Raw genomic sequence first — 21417 nt, forward strand, 5'->3', positions numbered from 1 at the left:
CTTATGCTCTTTGTCCAAGTCAGAAAAATCAGCAGTGGTTACTTCCAGAGAATAGCAATGTGCAGCCCTGTGAGGACAGAGCAGAAAAGTGATTGAATTCTCCACCAATCCCCTGAGTGTGACAATTTGTTTATTGCACTGAAGCATTTTCTCCCCTTTCTCTATCTGAGAGTGTTTTCAATAGATACAGTCTATTTTTTTTAAGTGAGAGAGAAAAGGTAGGAGGAAAGAGGAACAGACAGGGACAGAGAGACAGGAAGGGAAAGAGATGAGAAGCACCAATTCTTCGTTGCGGCACCTTAGTTGTTCATTGATTGCTTTCTCATATGTGCCTTGATGGGGAGGCACCAGCCAAGCCAATGAGCTCTTGCTCAAGACAGAGACCTTGGGTTCAAGCCAGGAACTTTGAGCTTCAAGCCAGCAACCTTTGGGCTCAAGCCAGTGACCATGGGGTCATGTCTATGACCTCACACTTAAGCCAGCAACACCACACTCAAGCTGGTTAGCTCGCACTCAATCCGGTGATCTCAGGATTTCGAACCTGGATCCTCAGTGTCCCAGGTTGATGCTCCATCCACTGTACCACCGCCTGGTCAGGCTTGATAGATATAGTCTTAAAAGTAGAAGCTGGAGGAATGTTTGATTTTCTGGGTACAGAAAACAAACTTAAGGTTATTAGAAGTAGGCACTTGATTGTTTTAAAGATGACAAAAGGAAGTGAGGAGCCATAACCTTTAGGTATAACCTGTAGGGCAGCTGCAAGTCAGATCCAGGACTCTAGCCTGTAACAAGTGTGCTAAGGAAGCTGGCACTGGTGAAGCTTGAGCTATAGAGAGCTAATCCAAACCAGACTGGAGGAGTAGTAACTCCAGCAAGGATCATTAATATTAACCACCTAATTAGTATGCAGCCAAGTAGCTCGCTCACACACACACACACACACACGCGAGTTAGGTGTTTAAGATTGAGTTTAGGTCTACTCTGAAGAGAGCAATAAATCCTATGAATACATTTGCTCAGCTTCAAAAGTCTGTGCTGCACACCTAGTGCAAGAACTTATAAAAACTTTGGCCCTGGTCTGATAGCTTGGTTGGTTAGAGCATGGTCCTGACACTCAATGGTTGTTAGTTCTATCTCTGTTCAGGGCACATATAGGAACAGACCAATGTTTCTGTCTCTCTTCTCTCTACCTTCCTCTCTTTTTAAAACCAATAAATAAATTTTTAAAAAGTGATCTTGGCCCCATAATTGTCTGTCATAAGCTTTGGGGGCTGCTTTGCCGCAACTGGACACCACCATCCCTCCGTCAACTTGGAAACACTTCCCTCTGTCGGCCCAGTGATGCAATGAAGCCAGTTACTTGGAGCTGTGCCTTCAGTAATCCTACCCAAGGTTTAAACAGTTGTAGGGTGGTTTAATGGGGTGAAAGTTTAATCAGGTGAATCTGATGAACAAAGTATTTTCTTTCTAGCCTTAGTTTTGCCTGGTTCCATTTGTCTCTGTGTAAAGTAAGTGCAAACTACTAACCCATCATCTTCTCTATTGTATTGAATTACCGATATAATTGTAATCAGCACTTTTGGAGAGCACTGATGACCTACTTTGTACTCATCTGTGTTAATCGATGTTAATTACAAAACAAGCACAGGGGTTAACGAATTATAATGGGCTTAATTAAGCTTGGCAGGAACAAATGGAATAACCTTTATGTTTATGACCTGGTTAGAGAAACAAAAAAGGACAAAATGGGCCAAAGAATCATCACATAAAAATTCATCTACAGAACTCAAATAGTGTAATGAGTTTATTGGTTTTGCTCATTGTCAACTTTAGCAATCTGACACTACCAAGAAAGCAGAGAGTTATAAGACCTGCTCTTTACCCTTGAAGAATTATAATCTCATTGGAAAGGAGACACAGAAAACCAAAGTTTGAAATTCTCCAACGAGTAACGAATATGTGGTGTTGACCATGTTACAGAGCCTTTGGAAGAGGGAGTGATGGTGCAGTAGGGGAAAACTAAGAACAGTAAAACTCAAAGGAAGAACCAGACATAGTTTACTACCCTTTTAAGGGTTACTACCTCCGGCCTGAAAATTTAACAAAAGAAAGATTAACAGGAGAAAGGGTCTCACATGAAAAGAAACGAAAACCTCCAAACATAAATAGGCCTGGGAGCTTATATACTATTTTAACAAAGAGCAACAAATTGTGAAGAAGTGACTGGACAAAGGAAAGGGGACTTGGGTTCGTAGGGCTAGTATATTATGGTAAATATATAGGGGAAACTAACGGCAGTTAAGGGTTATTTTAGTAAGCTCTGACTTTGTTTCTATTAGTTGGAGTTCTCTTGGTATGGAGAGGGAGGAAAAACACTTTGATAAAGGGAATTTATGTGTTGCTTGCAGGAAAATGGGGAATTTCAAAGAGCTCTTTCTGTCTTTGCTTCTTAATGACCTTCAACTTAAGATAATTTTTATGTCAAAATGGCATATATATATATATATATATATATATATATTTTTTTTTTTTTTTTTGTATTTTTCTGAAGTTGGAAACGGGGAGGCAGTCAGTCAGACTCCCGCATGTGCCCGACCGTGATCCACTCGACATGCCCACCAGAGAGCGATGCTCTGCCCATCTGGGGCATCGCTCTGTTGCAACCAGAGCCATTCTAGCACCTGAGGCAGAGGCCATAGAGCCATCCTCAGCGCCCTGGCCAACTTTGCTCCAATGGAGCCTTGGCTGTGGGAGGGGAAGAGAGAGACAGACAGGAAGGAGAGGGGAAGGGGTGGAGAAGTAGATGGGCGCTTCTCCTGTGTGCCCTGGCCAGGAATCAAACCCGGGACTCCTGCACACCAGGCCGATGCTCTACCACTGAGCCAACCGGCCAGGGCCTCAAAATGGCATATTTTGATGTCATTCAGTCTACAAGTCATCTTGGTGGTTCTGCTGGTCTTAATAGGCACTGTTGTTCTGGGCTGTAATCATCCGTATATCTGTGATCAGCTAATGAGTTGCCTGGAGGCTGGCTGGTGCAAGATGGCCCCATTCCCACATCTGGTGGTTGGCTGGCTATTGGCTGTGGCACTGGGCTGCACATGGCCACACCATCATCCAGCAGGCTAGTTTGGGCTTGCTCACATGATAGCAGCAGGGGCCCTGAAGAAAGTAAGGCCTTTTGAGGCCTAGATTTGGAAAAAACAAAGTTAATTCTGCTGCATTCTATGTGCAAGAGCAAGGTAGAAGGCCAACCACATTAAAGAGGAAGAGAAACAGACTCCTACCCCTGACTGAGGGTTGCTGCAAAGTGACACTCCAAGGAAGAATTTATAATGTGGACAAAAAAAGGTGCTACATACTAAACCTGACAAGCTCACAGAAAGCCCAACCGGTGGGCTTTCCAAACAGAGAGGGTTGGTGGTAAAACAGCACCAGGTGTTCATTCGAGTTGTAGAGTCAGATTGGATCTCAGTTCAGCAACCTCTGTACTTGAGTTCTGGCTAAGAAAGAATTCAAAGTCAAGACTAAACTATATATAGCCTGACCAGGTGGTGGCGCAGTGGAGAGAGCATCGGCCTGGGACACTGAGGACCCAGGTTCAAAACCCCAAGGTTGCCGACTTGAGTTTGGGCTCACTAGTTTGAGCACAGGGTTGCTGGCTTGATCATGGAATCATAAATATGAACCCATGGTTGTTGGCTTGAGCCCAAAGGTTGCTGTCTTGAAACCCAAGGTCACTGGCTTGAGCCCAAGGTCGTTGGCTTGAGCAAGGGGTCTCTGGCTCAGCTGGAGTCTCCTGGTCAAGGCACATATGAGAAAGCAATCAATGAACAACTAAGGTGCCACAATGAAGAACTGATACCTCTCACCTCTCTTGAGAGTATTCCTCCAAAGGTCTTAGGGGAGGACCCAATAGAATACTCATCAGCTTTCTGGGTCTTTACTGATTGATTGACACCAGGACAGGGGGCTATTAGTCAATGCGACTGGTTCTAATGTCAGCCATGGCAACACTTGTCTGGTTTTGCTGCTTTTCTGGGCCTGGAGATGAAACACAATTGAGGCCTAGATATATTTGATGCAGGTCAGAACCTGCCTGGGGGCTTAATGCTTAAAAGGATTATTTTATGGTCCCCTTATTCATTCCCCTTCTATCAGGGTCTAACCTGCATGACTAGCAACATGCCAGGGGCAGAGGAATGGGCAGGGGAGAGTCTGAGTCATATGACCAGTGATCTGCTAGGGGAGGAAAGATCATCTTGCGGGTGAGGTCCCAGCCAAGTTTTGCCAACTGCTAGTTACCTGGGGGTTTTCTGCCCTGATGACCTTCTGAATCTGACCTATTGTCCTTGCTCTGCTCATGTCTGTCTAACTGCCTACCACAAATGTAGGCATGTAGGATGCTCTGAACATTAAAATTCCTAACTAAAAGCGGTCATGGTGTGTAGTCATGTCCTAGGCCCATAGCTTCCTTGACAAAGGTCAATCTTTACATCAAGTGAATCTGTTGTCTTTTTGCATCTAGAGTAACATACCTTTGAAATGTCAGAGCAGTCTTTGTTTCCCGACCTTCTCAGGGCACACCCACTGCACCAAATCACAAGCCCACAGAAGCCCTTCTAGTCATCTTGTTCCCTGAATACCATCGTCCTGGGACTGTTATTAACTATCCCGCACTCACCGATGTAAAAGAAGTATGTGTTACTCCATTTTACTTTTCTTTTCTTTTTCTTTTTTCTTTTTTTACAGAGACAGCGAGAGTCAGAGAGAGGGATAGATAGGAACAGACAGACAGGAATGGAGAGAAATGAGAAGCATCAATCATCAGTTTTTCCTTGCGACACCTTAGTTGTTCATTGATTGCTTTCTCATATGTGCCTTGACTGCGGGCCTTCAGCAGACCAAGTAACCCCTTGCTCAAGCCAGCGACCTTGGGTCCAAGCTGGTGAGCTTTGCTCAAATAGATGAGCCCGCGCTCAAGCTGACGACCTTGGGGTCTCGAATCTGCGTCCTCTGCATCCCAATCTGATGCTCTATCCACTGCGCCACCACCTGATAGGGCTCCATTTTACTTTCTATCCAATCCCAGAGATTTTCCCGCTTTGCTTTCTCCCACCACCGGGTTTCATGTAACCCTCTTTAAGTCTCCTCCTTTATTCTGATGCTGAAAACAAGCTGCAAAACTGCCATTCTTCAGAACAGTTTCTCAGTTCCTTGAGATTTTGCTTCTTGGCCATTGTCATAAGTTTGGCTTAAATAAATTCATAAAAATTCTCTACAGGTTTGGGCCATTCTTCAGGTTGACAATAACGCACTTTGAACCACTCACTTTACTTTAGGTAAAGAGATTTGCTCACTATTCCTGGAGTAGGACTCCTGCTCTCTCCACATTTGTTAAAGGCATTTTCCCTGCTCAGAAAGTCAGCTCCGCACCCATCTTAGGGTTTGAATTCTATCCCTCCTGCAAGGCCTATATCTGAAACAAATTCATCCATGAATCTTTTCTCCTTTGCTTCCACTAACTGTGGTTGCTCATGCTGGGGATGTTGCAATGCTGCCTCAGGCTCTACAAAGCACATAAATTCTCAGCTATTTGTGACATTGGTATAGTCATATGCAATCCAAAACAGTCTTTTTCCATCTTGGTATATAAAATGACTATGATTTAGGGTGATAGTTTCTATTAAGTTGAATCTGCTGTGATTTCTTTATCACTTCTGCTGTAGAAGATAGCCGGCATTCAGAGCTGCCTGCCTATTGCTTTGATGCAAAATTACTCTGTATGACTTTTGTGATTATTTTTACTGTTACTTTGGAGCTCAAGTTTCACTCTCAGTCCCCAAAATACACTTTTTCAAATTATCTTCGCTTTTAATGTTTAATATTTTAAAAGATCCTAACTTTACCTTTAGATTTTATGACTTAGAAAATGAAAATAGATTTGGATTTAATATATATGATTTCTGTCTCTGATACTATTATACATTGTTTGAAAACCAGGAGGACACTATTTTTGTTTTCTGGCTCACTTCATAGCTCCCGAATTCAACTTAAGTCCCATGGTATAAGATGCCCCAACAAGGAGATATTAAGTGCACTGTATGATATAATGCTTGCGGTCAGTGCTTCAAGCACATAGGAAAACAGATGAGTTTTTGAGATGTCAGTTGTATCCTTTGTTCCAATTTAAGTGTGCTAGGTTGCTGTTTATCAAGGATTTTTAAAAGTCATGCTTGGGAGAAAGTAATCAATTTTATTCCTTAGAGGCTAAGGGGAAAATACATAGCTGTATATATTCCAGATAATGGTATTTCAAGATGATTCAAATATTTTGAGGTGAAATGAACATTCTATTCCAGTGCTATCTCACTTTGAAATGAAGAAGCTAAGACTCAGGGAGTTTAAATCACAACTATTTGGCAGTAGTAAGATTGCTAAACATTAGAAAAAAAAGAAATTCAACAATAAATGAAGATCCAAATAAACTGCATCAAAACAAGCAAACAAAATAAAATTCTCTCTCTTTCTCTCTCTCTCACACACACACAGACCTTATTGGTGACTGGATTGATATTCCAGTCTCATTTAATAGCATTTGAGTTTTTTCACCCAGGCTCAGAATCTTTTTTTTCCCTTTCCACCACCATTCAGCCTTTTTAGAAAAATAGAAATGCTCTTTACTCTTCCAAATTAATGTTTAAATTATGGGTTCTTTTTTTAAAGTTACTTTCTTTCTTTTTTTTAAAAAAAATTAAGACATTGTTTATTCACTTTAGAGAGGAAAGAGAGAGAGAAAAGAGGGGAGGAGCAGGAAGCATCAACTTCCTTATGTGCCTTGACCAGGCAAGCTAGGGTTTCAAACTGGCAACCTCGGTGTTCCAGATCGACGCTTTATCCACTGCACCACCACTGGTCAGGCTAAATTATGGGTTCTTAAACTTTTTTGTGCCAGGGACACTTTTGGTTGTCTGGTGAAAGCAACATTTTCAGAATAACGTTTTTTTTTGTTTTTTTTTTTAAAGGATTGTATTTATTGATTTTACAAAGAGAGGAGAGAGAGAGGGGAGGGGCAGCTAGAAGTATCAGCTCCTGGTTGCTCCACTTTAGTTGTTCATTGATTGCTTGTCCTAGGTGCCTTGAGCTGGCAAGCGCAGGGCTTCCAACCTGCGACCTCAGTGTTCTACCCTGTTTCTCCCAAAACAAGACATCCCCTGAAAATAAGACCTAGTGCAATTTTTTTCCAAGCTTAGAAATATAAGCCCCCCCCCCCTGAAAATAAGACCTAGCGTGTCTTTAGGAGCAAAAATTAATATAAGACACTGTCTTATTTTTGGGAAACAGGGTAGATTGTTGTACATGGAAATAGAGACACAAGAAATTCTTGATGGAATTCAGAGTTTGGCTGGTTATGCTGATGCTTGTGATGACATGACTACAGTATATTAATAAATGTTGATTTTTTTGTTCAATAATAAATGTGAATTCTTTTTCATGGAAAAATAACATATCCCCTGAAAATAAGACCTAGCACTTCTTTAGGAGCAAAAATTAATGTAAGACACTGTCTTATTTTCGGGAGAACACGGTATGTCCAGGCTTTATCCACTGCACCTTCACAGATCCGGCCAGAATAACATTTTTAAATGCATAAAATAAAATACACGAGATTAAAAAGAAAATTACAATGAAATACAATTATTAAGATAGGAAACATTCGTGATTAACATCTGATTATATTAAATAACAAAATAACACAAATAACATTTGGTGTTAGTTTAATGACTACCAACATAACAATCTTAGAAAGCTGCAGCAACTCTCATTTAACACAAACTATCTATGATTTCTAGAGGTGTAAAACTCTCTGCTATAAAAAAAAAAGAATACATTTTACTTAAAGGCTATTAAAGAAATATATATATATTTTCTCACCAAGTTCATGGACCTTCTGATAAATTTGTAACTATAGTGGCTCCCATGAGTACCCCCTCCTGTGTGTCTCTCCTCCTACAGTGATATTAGGCTTGCTGACTTTGGCCAGTTGGACATCAGTCATTAGGCATGCCCTCCCAGAAGGCTAACTTGCCAAGCAAAGAAACCTGGTCTACCCCTTTTAGGATGAAAAAGGGAAAGAGACACAGGCTTCCCAGTCATCCAAACCAAGCCCAACTTTCAGCCCTTAGCCCCACAAATAACGTGTTAACCCTGATGCAACCAGCAACCCACATAACAGTGAGAGATAATAAATGGTTCTTGTTTTAAGCTGCTGAAGTTGGGGCTTGTAGGTCAGAGTACATAACTGGTATGAACTCCTTAATTCTAGTCATTGACCCTTTGGGTTCTGGATTAAGACCCACAAGTGTTTTTCACTATTAGTATTGCAAAGCTCCCCCACTACTTACTAACCCCTCTCTCCTCCTAAGTGTGGGTGGAGGACCAGCAGCACGCACAATCCCGGGAACTTTTTGGAAATGCAGCATCTCTGGCTTCACTCCAGATCTGCCGAATAAGGATTTGCACTTTTACAAGATTGACAGATGATTCATATAACTGTTAAACTTGCAAGTTACTGGAAAGTATGCACATTAAAGTCTGAGAAGATGAGCCAACCCCTTACCTTATAATTAATATTCCCTTTTACAAACTTCTTTCACTTGTCATTAGAAATATTCTCTGGTTAAGTTATGTTCCATCCCACAAGGAGTGAGATGAAGCCTTACTGCCTCTATTCTATTTAAAAACTTCAGGCGCGTTGTTTGGGGTCTATTATATCTGCGGGTCTGTGGTGGTCTCTGTGTCAAATGGCAATGTCATGGAAGGACAGGTACATGTAGGCTGCTGGAAGTACGTTAATGAAGGAACGAACGAATTAATGAAATCTCCCAAACAACCAGCTACTAAAACCCCAGGCACAGAAAGTCACTTTAATGAGTAAACTAGAACTCTTTCTACAAAGTTTGGTTTGTTGTCTTTAAGAACTGGGCTAGTACTGTCATGTGTTCCGTGCGCTGAGGCATTTCCGACCAGTACAGGTGGTTCGCTAGAGTGTGTGTCCCTGTTAACAGGGAGGCCAATAAATTTGTCCCCATGCGGCTTCCATGAAAGGCGGGCCCCACCCCTGCCTGGGGCTGCAAAGGCGCTGGGCGGGTTCCTTCCCGGTGCTTCCAATCAGCCCGCCGTGACCGCGCATGCTCAGCCGGCTCCAGAATCCGGCGCTCCAAGTTTTACCGCAGCCTGGTGTTAAATCTGCACCCAACTCTGCACCGTGCTGCAAGGGAAGAATATTCAGGGTTTCGAGATCCAGAAAGCAAAGAGACTCCGATACTGTCTGGCTAGCCGCAGGGCTCTAGGGGGACTGATGATATAGTGATTCCTTGTCCGAGCGGGTCACATGTTTGCAGTTATTATCTCAATGCATTAACCAGCTCAATGGAATTGTTGCCGATTTGCTATAAGGCGAAAGCCTCAGAGGTGCTCAATAATTCAGAGGTCAGGACTCCCAAAGCTAGTGCTGGAGCTGGGGGCTAACCCTGGAGCCCAGCCTGCACTTCTTTCAGCCTCTATGATAGATTGGCTTTATGGAGGAGCCCCTCATACCAGGTCTTGTCCGCTTTATTTAAACAAGGCTGCAGCCAGCCCGCTCAGGGTGTCCTATATCAGCAGGGAACGGGAGGGGTGAGGGCAGAGCATCCCCTTCTGGCCCCACTAGGGACTTTGGGGTCAAAGTGGATGAGGGCTGAGTACTGTATTCAGTGGGCCTGCTGGTTCCCATCTGTCAACTGCGGGGCAGGAGGGGCGGGTTCTTGGGGTGAAGGTTGGGTGGGCTGTTGTGTTGACCCTCTCTGAATAGGCAGCGGAAGGAAGAAAGAGCTGATGGCTTGGCTAAATATTATATGAGCAGGTAATCCTGGGGCTCATGAGTGATCTCTTAGGTATGCGTGAACGAATGCACAAAGGCATGCACGACTGACCTAATGAATTTACAGCCTGGTATAGGGAGCCTGGTACAGGGACTCACTAATACTAGAGGACCTAACCCATTAAAGAGAGGGTCATCCCCACTCCTAAATTCTTTATGATTAAAACTAAATTCCTAAATTGTAAATAAGTGGGGAGAAAAAAGTCCTTTTAAGATCTGTTTTCAGCCAAAATAGCTATTTTCGCCCGCATTAAAAACATTTAGTATCGTTTTTATTTTCATTTCTCAGTCTCTGAATCCAAGGGTCCAAAACACATACTTGGACAGCCACAGTAGTAGAGAAGGCCCTAGAAGTTCCCCACTGACAAGCAAGATCATCTGCGCCTAAGTTTTTTGCTCTCTAAAGTGGATGAGCTAACTCCTGCACTGTGGGGCAAAGCATTGTTTAAGGCTTCAATACTGTTTTTAGTAATCTGTCCCGCAGAACTGTGGTCCTTGCTCTGGCCCTAAATTACTGCGACCCCTTTCTCTTCCTTGTCTTCCCCAGTTTTTCATGAGATAAGGTTGGGGTTGCAGTTTTCCTGAAATCGCTCTTCTCTTGTCGCCCCAGGTGACTTCCAGGCTGCAGCCATCAGCAGGATCTCACCAACTTTGCGACCTCAGGCGGCGGTGCCCAGGCATCCCGGCCCCGCCCCGCCGCGCCTTCGGGCCGCTGCCAAGCCCCGCGCACTGATCACGCGGGTCGGAGCTGCTCTGGGCATGCTCAGTGGCTTGGCAGGTGGGGCCGCCGTGGGACGCCAGGTCCAGCCCGGAGCCGAGGGGCGGGGGCCGAGAGGGAAGTGGGCGGGAGCGGCGGCCGAAGTCGCTTGAGTCTCAGGCCGCCGCGGGGAGCTGAGCAGGTGTGACCCCGCGCGGGCCCGGCCGGGATGAGCAATGGCATCGGTCAAGGTGGCCGTGAGGGTCCGGCCCATGAATCGCAGGTGAGTGGGGGGCGGTGCAGGAAGCTCCCCTAAGTGCCCCCACCCAAAGGAAGTTGGTCTTAACTGTCCTCTAAGGCCGGCTTGGGCTTAAGTGTCATGGGCTTGTCTCTGGCCCACTGGGCCCTGATTGTGGCCTCTGGGGACCTGGAACACTTTTTATGCTTTGCTGTCCCTTTCAAGCTGCCCTGGAGGCGACCCTGGGGGTAGAGAGTTCACGAGGCCAGGAAGAAGATTCCTGTAAACTCTAACCAGTTCCGTTAACTTGAGGTTTGCTTGTTCCCCTGTTAAAAAAAAAATCGAGGGATCACTTTCATGAAGGTGTAAAATCCTTCAGGGGCATGAGAGTGGTCATGGGGTACCACGAGCTGTTGGAAGAACTCTCCTCAGTTATGCCAACTCAGAAGTTCTTTTATGTATTAACAATGATACTTAAAAAAAATCTAATAAGAGATGATTTTGATTCTATGAATGTGAACCCTAAATTCTAATCAGTAATTTACAGTTCTTAACTTCAGATTAAGAGTAAATAGGAAAACTGTAACAACGTTTTGACTGGGGAAATAAAAGCAAAGACACCTAAGTACACATGTTTGAAATATGCTGACACATTAACAGGGGGAAAGTTACAAACACATTTAGAATTTATCTTCTATATTTCTACAAAGTAATGCTTTTCAGAATGATTTGACTTTTCATTGACTGAAAAAAATAATTGGCCTTCCTTTTCAATAACCTCTTTATAATCAGTTTAGAAAGATGCATTAGAAGAGTTACTTTTAAAACAGTTTTAACTTTAAATAATGAAGTAGACCTAAATGGATGTTTCCTCCTAGTTGATAGGCAGAATTCACACAAAGCCATTTGTTTTTATTGGCTCTCAGTCAAGTTGTTGGACATTTGACTTACCATATGGTCTTTGCCTTTTCCTTGTATTGATTTGTGGAGGTCATTGTTTGGTAGTTCTGATGGGTGACTGGGGCATCATAAAATCAGGATATTGCCAGAACCTTCTTTGACTCATCTGACTCTCTTTTTGTTGGCAAATAAGGACTTTTATTGTGGTTTGTAACTATAGGGAACAGGTACTTCTGTGATTTTCAAGTTACTTCTAAGCTTTTTGGGGAAGGAGTTTGACCTTTCTATCAGTTCTAAGAGAGTATGTATGTTTTATATATATTCAGTCATATAAGACAAACAGACCCCAAAAGCATTTAGATGATTTTAAAGATATTTCTTTGTTCTGGATTTACAAGTGTTATATAGAAGTTCCTTTCCTTCTTTGGAATAATATGAGCACCTGCTAGAAGATTTTATTGAGTAACTTTAGAAAGCACGTATTAAGCACTACAAAATGCACAGCATGGTGCTGGGTGCCCTCTGAGGCACAAAGGGAATGAGGTCTGATCAATATCTACTGGAAGCCTGCTGTCTGGTGAGGGAGGGACTACATGCGGGCAGAACTCCAGCACCACACCGGACTAGCTGGCAGGGGCACTGCAAGTGCAGCGCCTTCTGTTGTAGGCCTGGAGCCCAGGTTTATGGAGGGCTCCAAAAGTCATGTGCTCTAGTGGGGGTAGATTCGACATGATGATATTTGTGCTTTCAGCAGAGAACTTTTGTGGTGACATCAAGATTGGGGCAAAAAGCAAGGAAGCAAGGGTTTGGGCCGGAGATGGATATGGGAAGGTTGAATAGAAACGCCAAGAAATTAAGTGGCAGAATTGAACAGGATTTGGCATCTTCTTAAATGGAAAGGAGGGGTAGAGGGAAGAACATAGTCATTAACTGAGATTCGATGATCAGGGAAGTGGAAGAGGTTTGGAAAGGTGGACATTGAGGTTGGTCTGTTCACTCTTGGTTGTGTAGTTATTGAGATACAGGAAATGTCAAATACAAACACAGTGTCCAGCGCAGAGTGCTGCCCGCATGCTGACTCTTATCTGGAGTGTGGTAAAGCTCCAGCTCTCTCCTGGTTTTCAGTAGAGAGTTAGACACATGGGTTTTGGTCTCAGATGTTCTGAGGATTTTTATGTGGAAGTCTTTGCACACAGATGATATTTTAAGAATGTTACAGTGAGAAGAAAATGGAACCGGAGGTTGGACACCAGTATATACTTCTCTTTAGGATTCCTTGGGGAAGATTGGCTTGTACCTCATGGAGAACCAGCACAATATATTGCCATAGCAGGGAAAGAAGTGATTCCTGAAGGAGGTGGTTGTTGGTGTCAGATGTTTTCAGAATGGTGATCTGATGATTCGAGTAAGATGTTCTTGGTCTTGGAGAGAAGGAACTGATAAACTTTCTTTTATTTTTTAAAAAATTTTTTCTGAAGTTAGAAGCGGGGAGGCAGTCAGACAGACTCCCGCATGCACCTGACTGGGATCCACCTGGGATGCACACCAGAGGGTGATGTTCTGCCCATCTGGGGCCTTGCTCCATTTTGGCCAGAGCCATTCTAGCACCTGAGGTGGAGGCCATGGGAGCTGTCTTCAGCACCTGGGCCAACTTTGCTCCAATGGAGCCTTGGCTGCAGGAGGGCAAGAGAGGGATAGAGAGGAAGCAGAGGGGGAAGGGTGGAGAAGCAGACGGGCTCTTCTCCTGTGTGCTCTGGCCAGGAATCGAACCCGGGACTTCCACACGCTGGGCTGACACTCTACTGCTGAGCCAACCAGCCAGAGCCAATAACCTTTGAAAGAGCAGTTTCAAGGAGAGATAATGATTCAGAAGTTGGTAGTGAAATGGAAACCAGTATACAAATGGCCAATCAAATACTAGACCTAACTTACAAGGAAAGACATACAAATTCTAGTAGCAATAAGAAACTGTTTTTACCAGTGAGAGTGGTGACTGTAAACAGAACATCAGGTGCTGGTGAAGGAATGGAGCAGTGATAGACACATACAGGGTCCAAACCTCTGAAACTTTCTGAGGGGAAAATTTGGCAGTTGTTGTCAAGATTAGAATTTAATCAACTCTTTGACCAGGCAATTTTGTTTCTAAGGATTTAGTTTATGGATTATATTCCTACCTACCAAGATATGTGTGTAAGGATGTTTATTACATCATTATTTGTAACAGAAAATCATTAATGACCTAAATGTACAAAGATGGGGAGCCTGTTAAGTGATGGCCTACCCATTTGGTAGAGTGCTGTGCAGTACTTACAAAAGGGTGAGTTGATCTTACAGAGTTCCGGGGCAGGGGTTGAGAAAAGCACGAGTTCTGCACACACTACAGCAGAGTCGTGTGAATGTTAAAAGATGTATGGATACGTGCGCACACGCACATGGCTCTGTCTGTGTGGAGGGAGTGATGAGAACTGTAACCATGGTCACGCTAAATTTGAAGAGTTTGTTAGGTGGAGATGGAACGCTTTTCTTTTTCTCTTTTTACTGTTTGAATTTTTACTTTACTTTGGCATAGTTTTATAATTAATAATTAGAAATTGTGTAATTTTTTAAATTAAAATTTTAAATGTATTAATTAGCTGGAGAGAAAGGGAGAGAGAGAGAGAGAGAGAGAGAGAGAGAGAGAGAGAGAGACAGGTACATAGATCTGTTCCTGTATGTGCCCTGACCAGGGATTGAACTGGCAACCTCTGTGCTTCCAGACGAAGCTCCAGCCAACCTTGCTTTTGGGCCAGGGCATATTTGCATAATTTTTAAAAGTTACCTAACAAGTCATTGGCACTGAAGAAAGAATTTTTAGCTGGTTGTTTGGGAGGATTGAAGAAAGTTGTTAAAATGTTTTTTCTTTCTGTTTTCTTGAGATATAATTGGCATATGGTGCTATGTAAGGTTGAGGTATGCAGCATGACTTGACTTACGTATACCTGTAAAGTGAAATGATTACTACAGTAAGTTTTGTTAGCATCCATCACCTCATATAATACAAAAAAAAAAAAAAAAGAAAGAAAGAAAGAAATATTTTCTTCATGTGGTGAGAGCTCTTAGGATATACTCTTTCCACAGATTCAGATATACCACACAGCACTGTTAACTGTAGTCATCATGTTGACCATTACATCCTCAGTACTTAACTGTTTTCTAAATGGAACTGTGTATCTTTGAACCACTTTCATCCAGTTCCTCCACCCTTTGTCTCTGGTAACCATAAATCTGATCTCCTTTCCTATGAGTTTTTTGTTTATTTGCTTGCTTGTTTTTGTTTTTTGATTCCACATACAAGAAAGATCATACAGTAGTTGCCTTTTTCTGTGTGACTCATTTTACTTAGCATATGTACTTAAGGTCCATCCATATTGTCACAAATGACAGGATTCTTTTTCTTTTGTGACAGAGACAGAGAGGGACAGATAGGGATAGACAGACAGGAAGGGAGAGAGATGAGAAGTTTCAGTTCTTCGTTGTGGCACCTTAGTTGTTCATTGACTGCTTTCTCATTAGTGCCTTGACCAGTGGGCTACATCAGAGAGAGTGACCCCTTGCTCAAGCTAGCGACCTTGGGCTCAAGCCGATGACCTTGGGCTTCAAGCCAGTGACCTTTGGGCTCAAGCCAGCAACCATGGGTCATGTCTATGATCCCATACCCAAACCAGCGACCCCGTGCTCAAGCTGGTGAGCTTGCACTCAAGCCAGCGACTGCAGGATTTCGAACCTGGGTCCTCTGTGTCCCAGTCTGACACTCTATCCACTGTGCCACTGCTTGGTCAGGAAGGATTTTCTTTTTTTATACCTGAACACTATTCCATTGTGTGTGTGTGTTTGTGTCTGTGTGTGTATCTGTCACAATTTCTTTAGCCTGTCATTTGTTGGTGGACACTTAGGCTGTTTTCTGTGTCTTGGCTATTGTAAATAATGATGCTGTGAACATAGGGGTGCATATATAAATGTTTTTTTAATGTTGATTTTTGGAGTAGAGGAACTTCAGACAAAGAATAAGCAAGCAACAGAAAGGGAGACCTACAGCGATTGGGAAGTCAGGGCAGCAGTGCAGCCAGGCTCTTCAGACGAAGAAGAAACAAGCAACAGAAAGGGAGGACCTACAGCGATTGGGAAGTCAGGGCAGCAGCGCAGCCAGGCTCTTCAGACAAAGAAGAAATAAGCAACAGAAAGGGAGGACCTACAGCGATTGGGAAGTCAGGGCAGCAGCGCAGCCAGGCTCTTCAGACAAAGAAGAAACAAGCAACAGAAAGGGAGACCTACAGTGACTGGGAAGTCAGGGCAGCAGTGCAGCCAGGCTCTTCAGACAAAGAAGAAACAAGCAACAGAAAGGGAGACCTACAGTGACTGGGAAGTCAGGGCAGCAGTGCAGCCAGGCTCTTCAGACAAAGAAGAAACAAGCAACAGAAAGGGAGGACCTACAGCGATTGGGAAGTCAGGGCAGCAGCGCAGCCAGGCTCTTCAGGGGTAGGGGCAGGAGTCAGACACCAAGGTTGAGCTCCAAGCCCTGGCCGTAACCAGTCCTCCTTGCAAGACACACCCGATGTCTTGGTTCAGGCCAAGAAGTGATGACTTTGTTTTTATTATTTTGGCTTTTGGTTATGTGGCGGAGTAGTCATTTCAACTTTGAAAGAGCCATTATGTTGCATCACATAATAGCAGCTACGTTTACTGAGAATTCGCTCTGTGCTAGAGGTGCCAGATGGACTATTTGCAACAGGTTTAGCAGGCAGAGGCTTTTATTGCCGTACCAGTTTACAGATTGGGAAACAGAGTTTATTGCCCCAAGTCAGTTTCTCAGGAAAGCCACAGCTCTGCTTTTTAAAATGAGCAAAACGTTAGCAGAAGTTTAATCACTTACAACTTTTATGGGCACAGTTTAACATTTGGGTATTGTCTGTATAACTTTTTCTTTGTGACTTCTTCCATTGTTCCTAGTTTTTTACTGGATCCATTTCTTTAATTATTTTATAAGATATAATTTTTTTATCTCTCTAAAGAGACAACAAAATAATAATTTGGTAACTAATTTGCCAATTTCCTGTTTTATCATGGAACCACTACATGATTCTTCAGGGCCATGCGCCCTGCCCGGCTCGCTGCCGGTGGTCACAGGGTGAGGGTCTGAGGGCAGCCTGCCTGGCTCTTGTTCCCAGTGTTGGCTATCATTTATGAGCTGGGTAAATTTGAGCCAGAGACTCAATTGTTGTAAGCCTCAGTGTCTATACCTTATAACAGGGGTCCCCAAACTTTTTACACAGGGGACCAGTTCACTGTCCCTCAGACCGTTGGAGGGCCGGACTATAAAAAAAACTATGAACAAATTCCTATGCACACTGCACATATCTTATTTTAAAGTAAAAAAACAAAACAGGAACAAATACAATATTTAAAATAAAGAACAAGTAAATTTAAATCAACAAACTGACCAAATATTTCAATGGGAACTATGCTCCTTTCACTGACCACCAATGAAAGAGGTGCCCTTCCAGAAGTGTGGCGGGGGCCGGATAAATGGCCTCAGGGGGCCGCATGTGGCCCGTGGGCCATAGTTTGGGGACCCCTGCCTTATAAGTTGTGAGAAGAGGTCTTTTTTTTTCCCAAATAATTTTTACTGTGACTCACAATAAGAAAAATTTTAAATTGAAACTCTGCAGATAATGTAGATTCATGGGGTGTTTCATGCAGTTTATTCTTATATTTTCTATTCTGTCCTATTCAATTTTGCCTCATTTAAAAAGAAATGCTATTTCTAGAGCTACTAAATTGACTTCAGGATCCACTAAGGAGTTGCAGCTGGCGGTGTGAGAAATGCTGTGTGAGGTTCGCATGAGATAATATTGTGGATGAAGCTCTCCACATGCTGCCTGGTATCTGGCAAGGCTCTCTAATGACTGGTTATTGTTATTACTGTTAGTTTTACAATTTAGTCACTATTACTTTATTCAATAATAAGTATTTAAAAATGTTTTACCAAAAAATGTTTACCAAGGGCTGGCCAGGGCGAGGCGACAGCTTTATAATGTGCTTTCTTACCTGGTAAGGCAACCCCACCCCATTCCTTCCATTTCCAGACTGTTCTTAGGCTCTCTTCCCAATTGACCTCTCAGGTGGAATTTAGTGTCTTGTCTATCAAGTTAAAAAAAGAAGAAAAAAGAGCCACTGGTACTGTGACTAGGATTGGTATCCTCGTAGGGTGTACTGAAGTCTTTCCATTTTAAGGGCAGGTGGTGGCAGCAGAAATAGGTGATGGTCTGTAGCGTAGGTCTGTGATGATGATGGCAGATGTCACTTACACCCAGGCTGAGAGACATCTGCTGAGACGCTGCCGTACCTGACACCTCACTTATTTCTTTACTTTGGCAACTTTGTTTAGTCCTCCCACTAACTGACCCAGTGAGGGCTTTATATACCCATTTTATAGAGAGAGTCCGAGACCCCTTGGCAGAGGCGGATTAAGGTCAGTTGAGGACCCAGGTGCAGAAGAAACTATTGGGTCCCTTAAAAAAAAGAAAAAGAGCCTGACCAGGCGGTGGCACAGTGGATAGAGCGTCAAACTGGGATGTGGAAAACCCAGGTTCGATACCCCGAGGTCGCCAGCTTGTGCACTGGCTCATCTGGTTTGAGCAAAAAGCTTCCCAGCTTGGCCCCAAGGTTGCTGGCTTGAGCAAGGGGTTACTTGGTCTGCTGAAGGCCTGCGGTCAAGGCACATATGAGAAAGCAATCAATGAACAACTAAGGTGTCGCAACAAAAAACTGATGATTGATGCTTCTCATCTCTCTCCATTCCAGTCTGTCTGTCCCTATCTATCCCTCTCTCTGATTCTCTCTCTGTCTCTATAAAAAAAAAAAAAAAAAAAAGAGACAGGAAAAATAAAATACATGATGGCCCTGGCCAGTTGGCTCAGTGGTAGAGCATCTGCCTGGTTATGTGGATGTCCCAGACTCGATTCCCAGACAGGGCACACAGGAGAGGTGCCCATCTGCTTCTCCACCCTCTCCTTTCTCTCTATCTCTCTCTTCCCCTCCTGCAGTCAAGGCTCCATTGGAGCAAAGTTGGCCCAGGCACTGAGGATGGCTCCATGGCTTCCACTTCAAGCGCTAGAATGGCTCTGGTTGCAACAGAGGGATGCCCAGATGGCAGAGCATCGCCTAATGGGCTTGCCGGGTGGATCCCAGTCGGGCGCATGTGGTAGTTTGTCTTTCTGCCTCCGCGCTTCTCACTTCAGAAAAATACAAAATAAAAAAAAATACATGTTAATCATATGTTTAAATAAATAAAAAATATTATGTACTGTTAATGTTAAAATTGCACATATGAAACCAAACTTGGAGTCATTAGAAAAAAGTGTAAAGTTGGGGTTTTGCGGAGCCCTTCAGAAGTCAGGGCCCAGGGTGTGTGCCTGGTGCGCCCGCCATTAAATCCACCTCTGTCCCTCAGGTAGTAACGTCAGCTGAGCTAGCTCCAGTTCCCCCAGCCCTTTGTGTGGTGACTTGTTGCCTCAAAACTCACTGATGACAGAAGCCTATGGCCTCAAGGGATTGTTGGTCTAGTGCGGGGGTCCCCAAACTTTTTACACAGGGGGCCAGTTCACTGTCCCTCAGACCGTTGGAGGGCCAGACTATAAAAAAAACTATGAACAAATCCCTACACACACTGCACATATCTTATTTTAAAGTAAAAAAACAAAATGGGAACAAATACAATATTTAAAATAAAGAACAAGTAAATTTAAATCAACAAACTGACCAGTATTTCAATGGGAACTATGCTCCTCTCACTGTCCACCAATGAAAGAGGTGCCCCTTCAGGAAGTGCTGCGGGGGCCAGATAAATGGCCTCAGGGGGGCGCATGGGGCCCGCAGGCTGTAGTTTGGGGACCCCTGGTCTAGTGGCAGGGAAGGCACACACAACACAGAAAAATAACCTTAGAGTTTGTGTGCCTTTGAGGTGGAGCCTGAGTCAGAGGGGGAGGGGTGATCTCCAGGGCTGCTTCTGCCTCCTAGAGAAGAAGGCGCAGTTTGCATTGAGCTCTGAAGGTAATAGCTAGCAAACATTTAGATGGCAGATGTTCTTTGGTGGATGCTCTTTGGAAGGTGGCACTGTCACCCTGTCCTACTGATGAGCAAGCGTTCACAAGCTAAAACAACCTGCCTAAAGTGCCCCAGCCAGGTCTCTGTGATGCCCTGGGATTGTAAGGTATCTTTTGAACCCAAGTCTCTCTTTAATTTCTGAAGCCTGTCTGTATACAGAGGACTCACTTGAGAGGAGGGCAGGGGATGGCTGGAGGCAGGAAGGAGTGCAGTTCCCTGGCCTTTTAGACTTACCGCAGCTTTTGTAAGAATTAGAGGTGAGTAGGCAGGGTGTTGTGAGGGCTTTCATTTGTTAAGCTTGGGAGTTTGTGCTTTTATGTTCCCGTCCTGTGCTGACCAGTGTGGTGGCTGTTGGCTCCATGCACCAATTTAAATGAACATGAAATAAAGCAAAAATTGAGTTACCCAGTTGCACTAGTCACATTTCTAATGCTCAGCAGCCATACATTGAATCTTGCAGATAGAGGAAATGTCCATCACCATGGAAAGTTCTCTTGGACAGTAAGACGGAGCTGGGTTTGAATCTCAGCTCTGCCACAACCCAGCTTCAGTTTCTTCAACTGTAAAATGGTGATCTCACGGAACGCCCCTCATGGGGCTCACATGGTGATTGAATGCATGTGTGTGTGTGTGTGTGTGTGTGTGTGCGCGCGCACGCGCATGCGTGTACAAGCATGTGCATGCATGCTTTTGTCTTAAAGAAGAGGAAAAGAAAACAGGAAGCTGGGAGTTGGAGAAAGAAGACTACTAGGGCCAGGGCAGGAAGTAGTGATGGCCGGAGGAGGGGGTTGAGCTTCTCAGGATAGCTTCAGGTGAGCTTTCCCAGGGAGGGGTGTGTCTGTAAGAGAGCGGTTATTTAGAAATATCCAGTTGTGAGAGATACAGCACTTTGGTCTGCCATCGATTTATTTCACACATCTTCATTTTACAATTACTCTTTTAAGTTATTTCAATAACTTCTGTGGATTCTGGAATTGGAATGCAGTCTTGCTATTCCTTGTTTAATGAAAGAAAACAGGTTATAGGTACACTTGCAGCCCTGGAGACATGTGATAGCGCCTGAGAGCCCCAGCCTCTTCCCAGGACAGAGAGCCTCTGGTTTATCTTGGAGGCTGGGAGAAATCCTTCCTGAGAAGGTGCTTATCATTCCCTTAGCTTCCCGGATCCCCATCAAGCACAGAGGAGGTAATACCCGGCAGGGCCTGGGAGCCGCCCTTCACTCTCCTGGGCTCTGGGTTGAGCATTTGTGTTTCCTGCTGTCTATTTCCACATACCTTCATTCCTTGCTGTGCCCAGTGGAGGGGAAATAGCTGTGTCGGTGATCTGCAATCCACTCATAGACGCTTTGAACAAATTTCAATGAGATACCTAGAATTTAAAGTAAATTGAGAGTTAGTACTTCCATTGTGCTGGTGTAGCTGAGTAATATTTTGACATCAATTACTATTTCTATCACTCATTTACTTACTAGAAACTCTGGCAAATCTTATGTCATCATTATCTAATTCAATTCTTACC

The 21417-nt window shown here is 43.8% G+C and overlaps 1 protein-coding gene across 4 annotated transcripts in view; it reads left to right on the forward strand.

Annotated features, from left to right (window-relative positions):
* The first annotated feature begins 9763 nt into the window (after positions 1 to 9763).
* KIF16B (kinesin family member 16B) overlaps positions 9764 to 21417 on the forward strand; it is a 354538-nt gene continuing 342884 nt past the window's right edge. The window contains exons 1-2 of one of the 4 annotated variants that reach the window (XM_066387102.1): positions 9764 to 9904; positions 10533 to 10902. In XM_066387102.1, the coding sequence (XP_066243199.1) occupies positions 10856 to 10902 (47 nt within the window). In that variant the 5' untranslated portion in view covers positions 9764 to 9904; positions 10533 to 10855. The remainder of the gene's footprint in view (positions 9905 to 10532; positions 10903 to 21417) is intronic. The other 3 variants (XM_066387103.1, XM_066387104.1, XM_066387105.1) reach the window with 3 other exon arrangements.

This window comes from Saccopteryx leptura, chromosome 5, assembly GCF_036850995.1.
Source record: "Saccopteryx leptura isolate mSacLep1 chromosome 5, mSacLep1_pri_phased_curated, whole genome shotgun sequence".
Taxonomy (NCBI): Eukaryota; Metazoa; Chordata; class Mammalia; order Chiroptera; family Emballonuridae; genus Saccopteryx; species Saccopteryx leptura.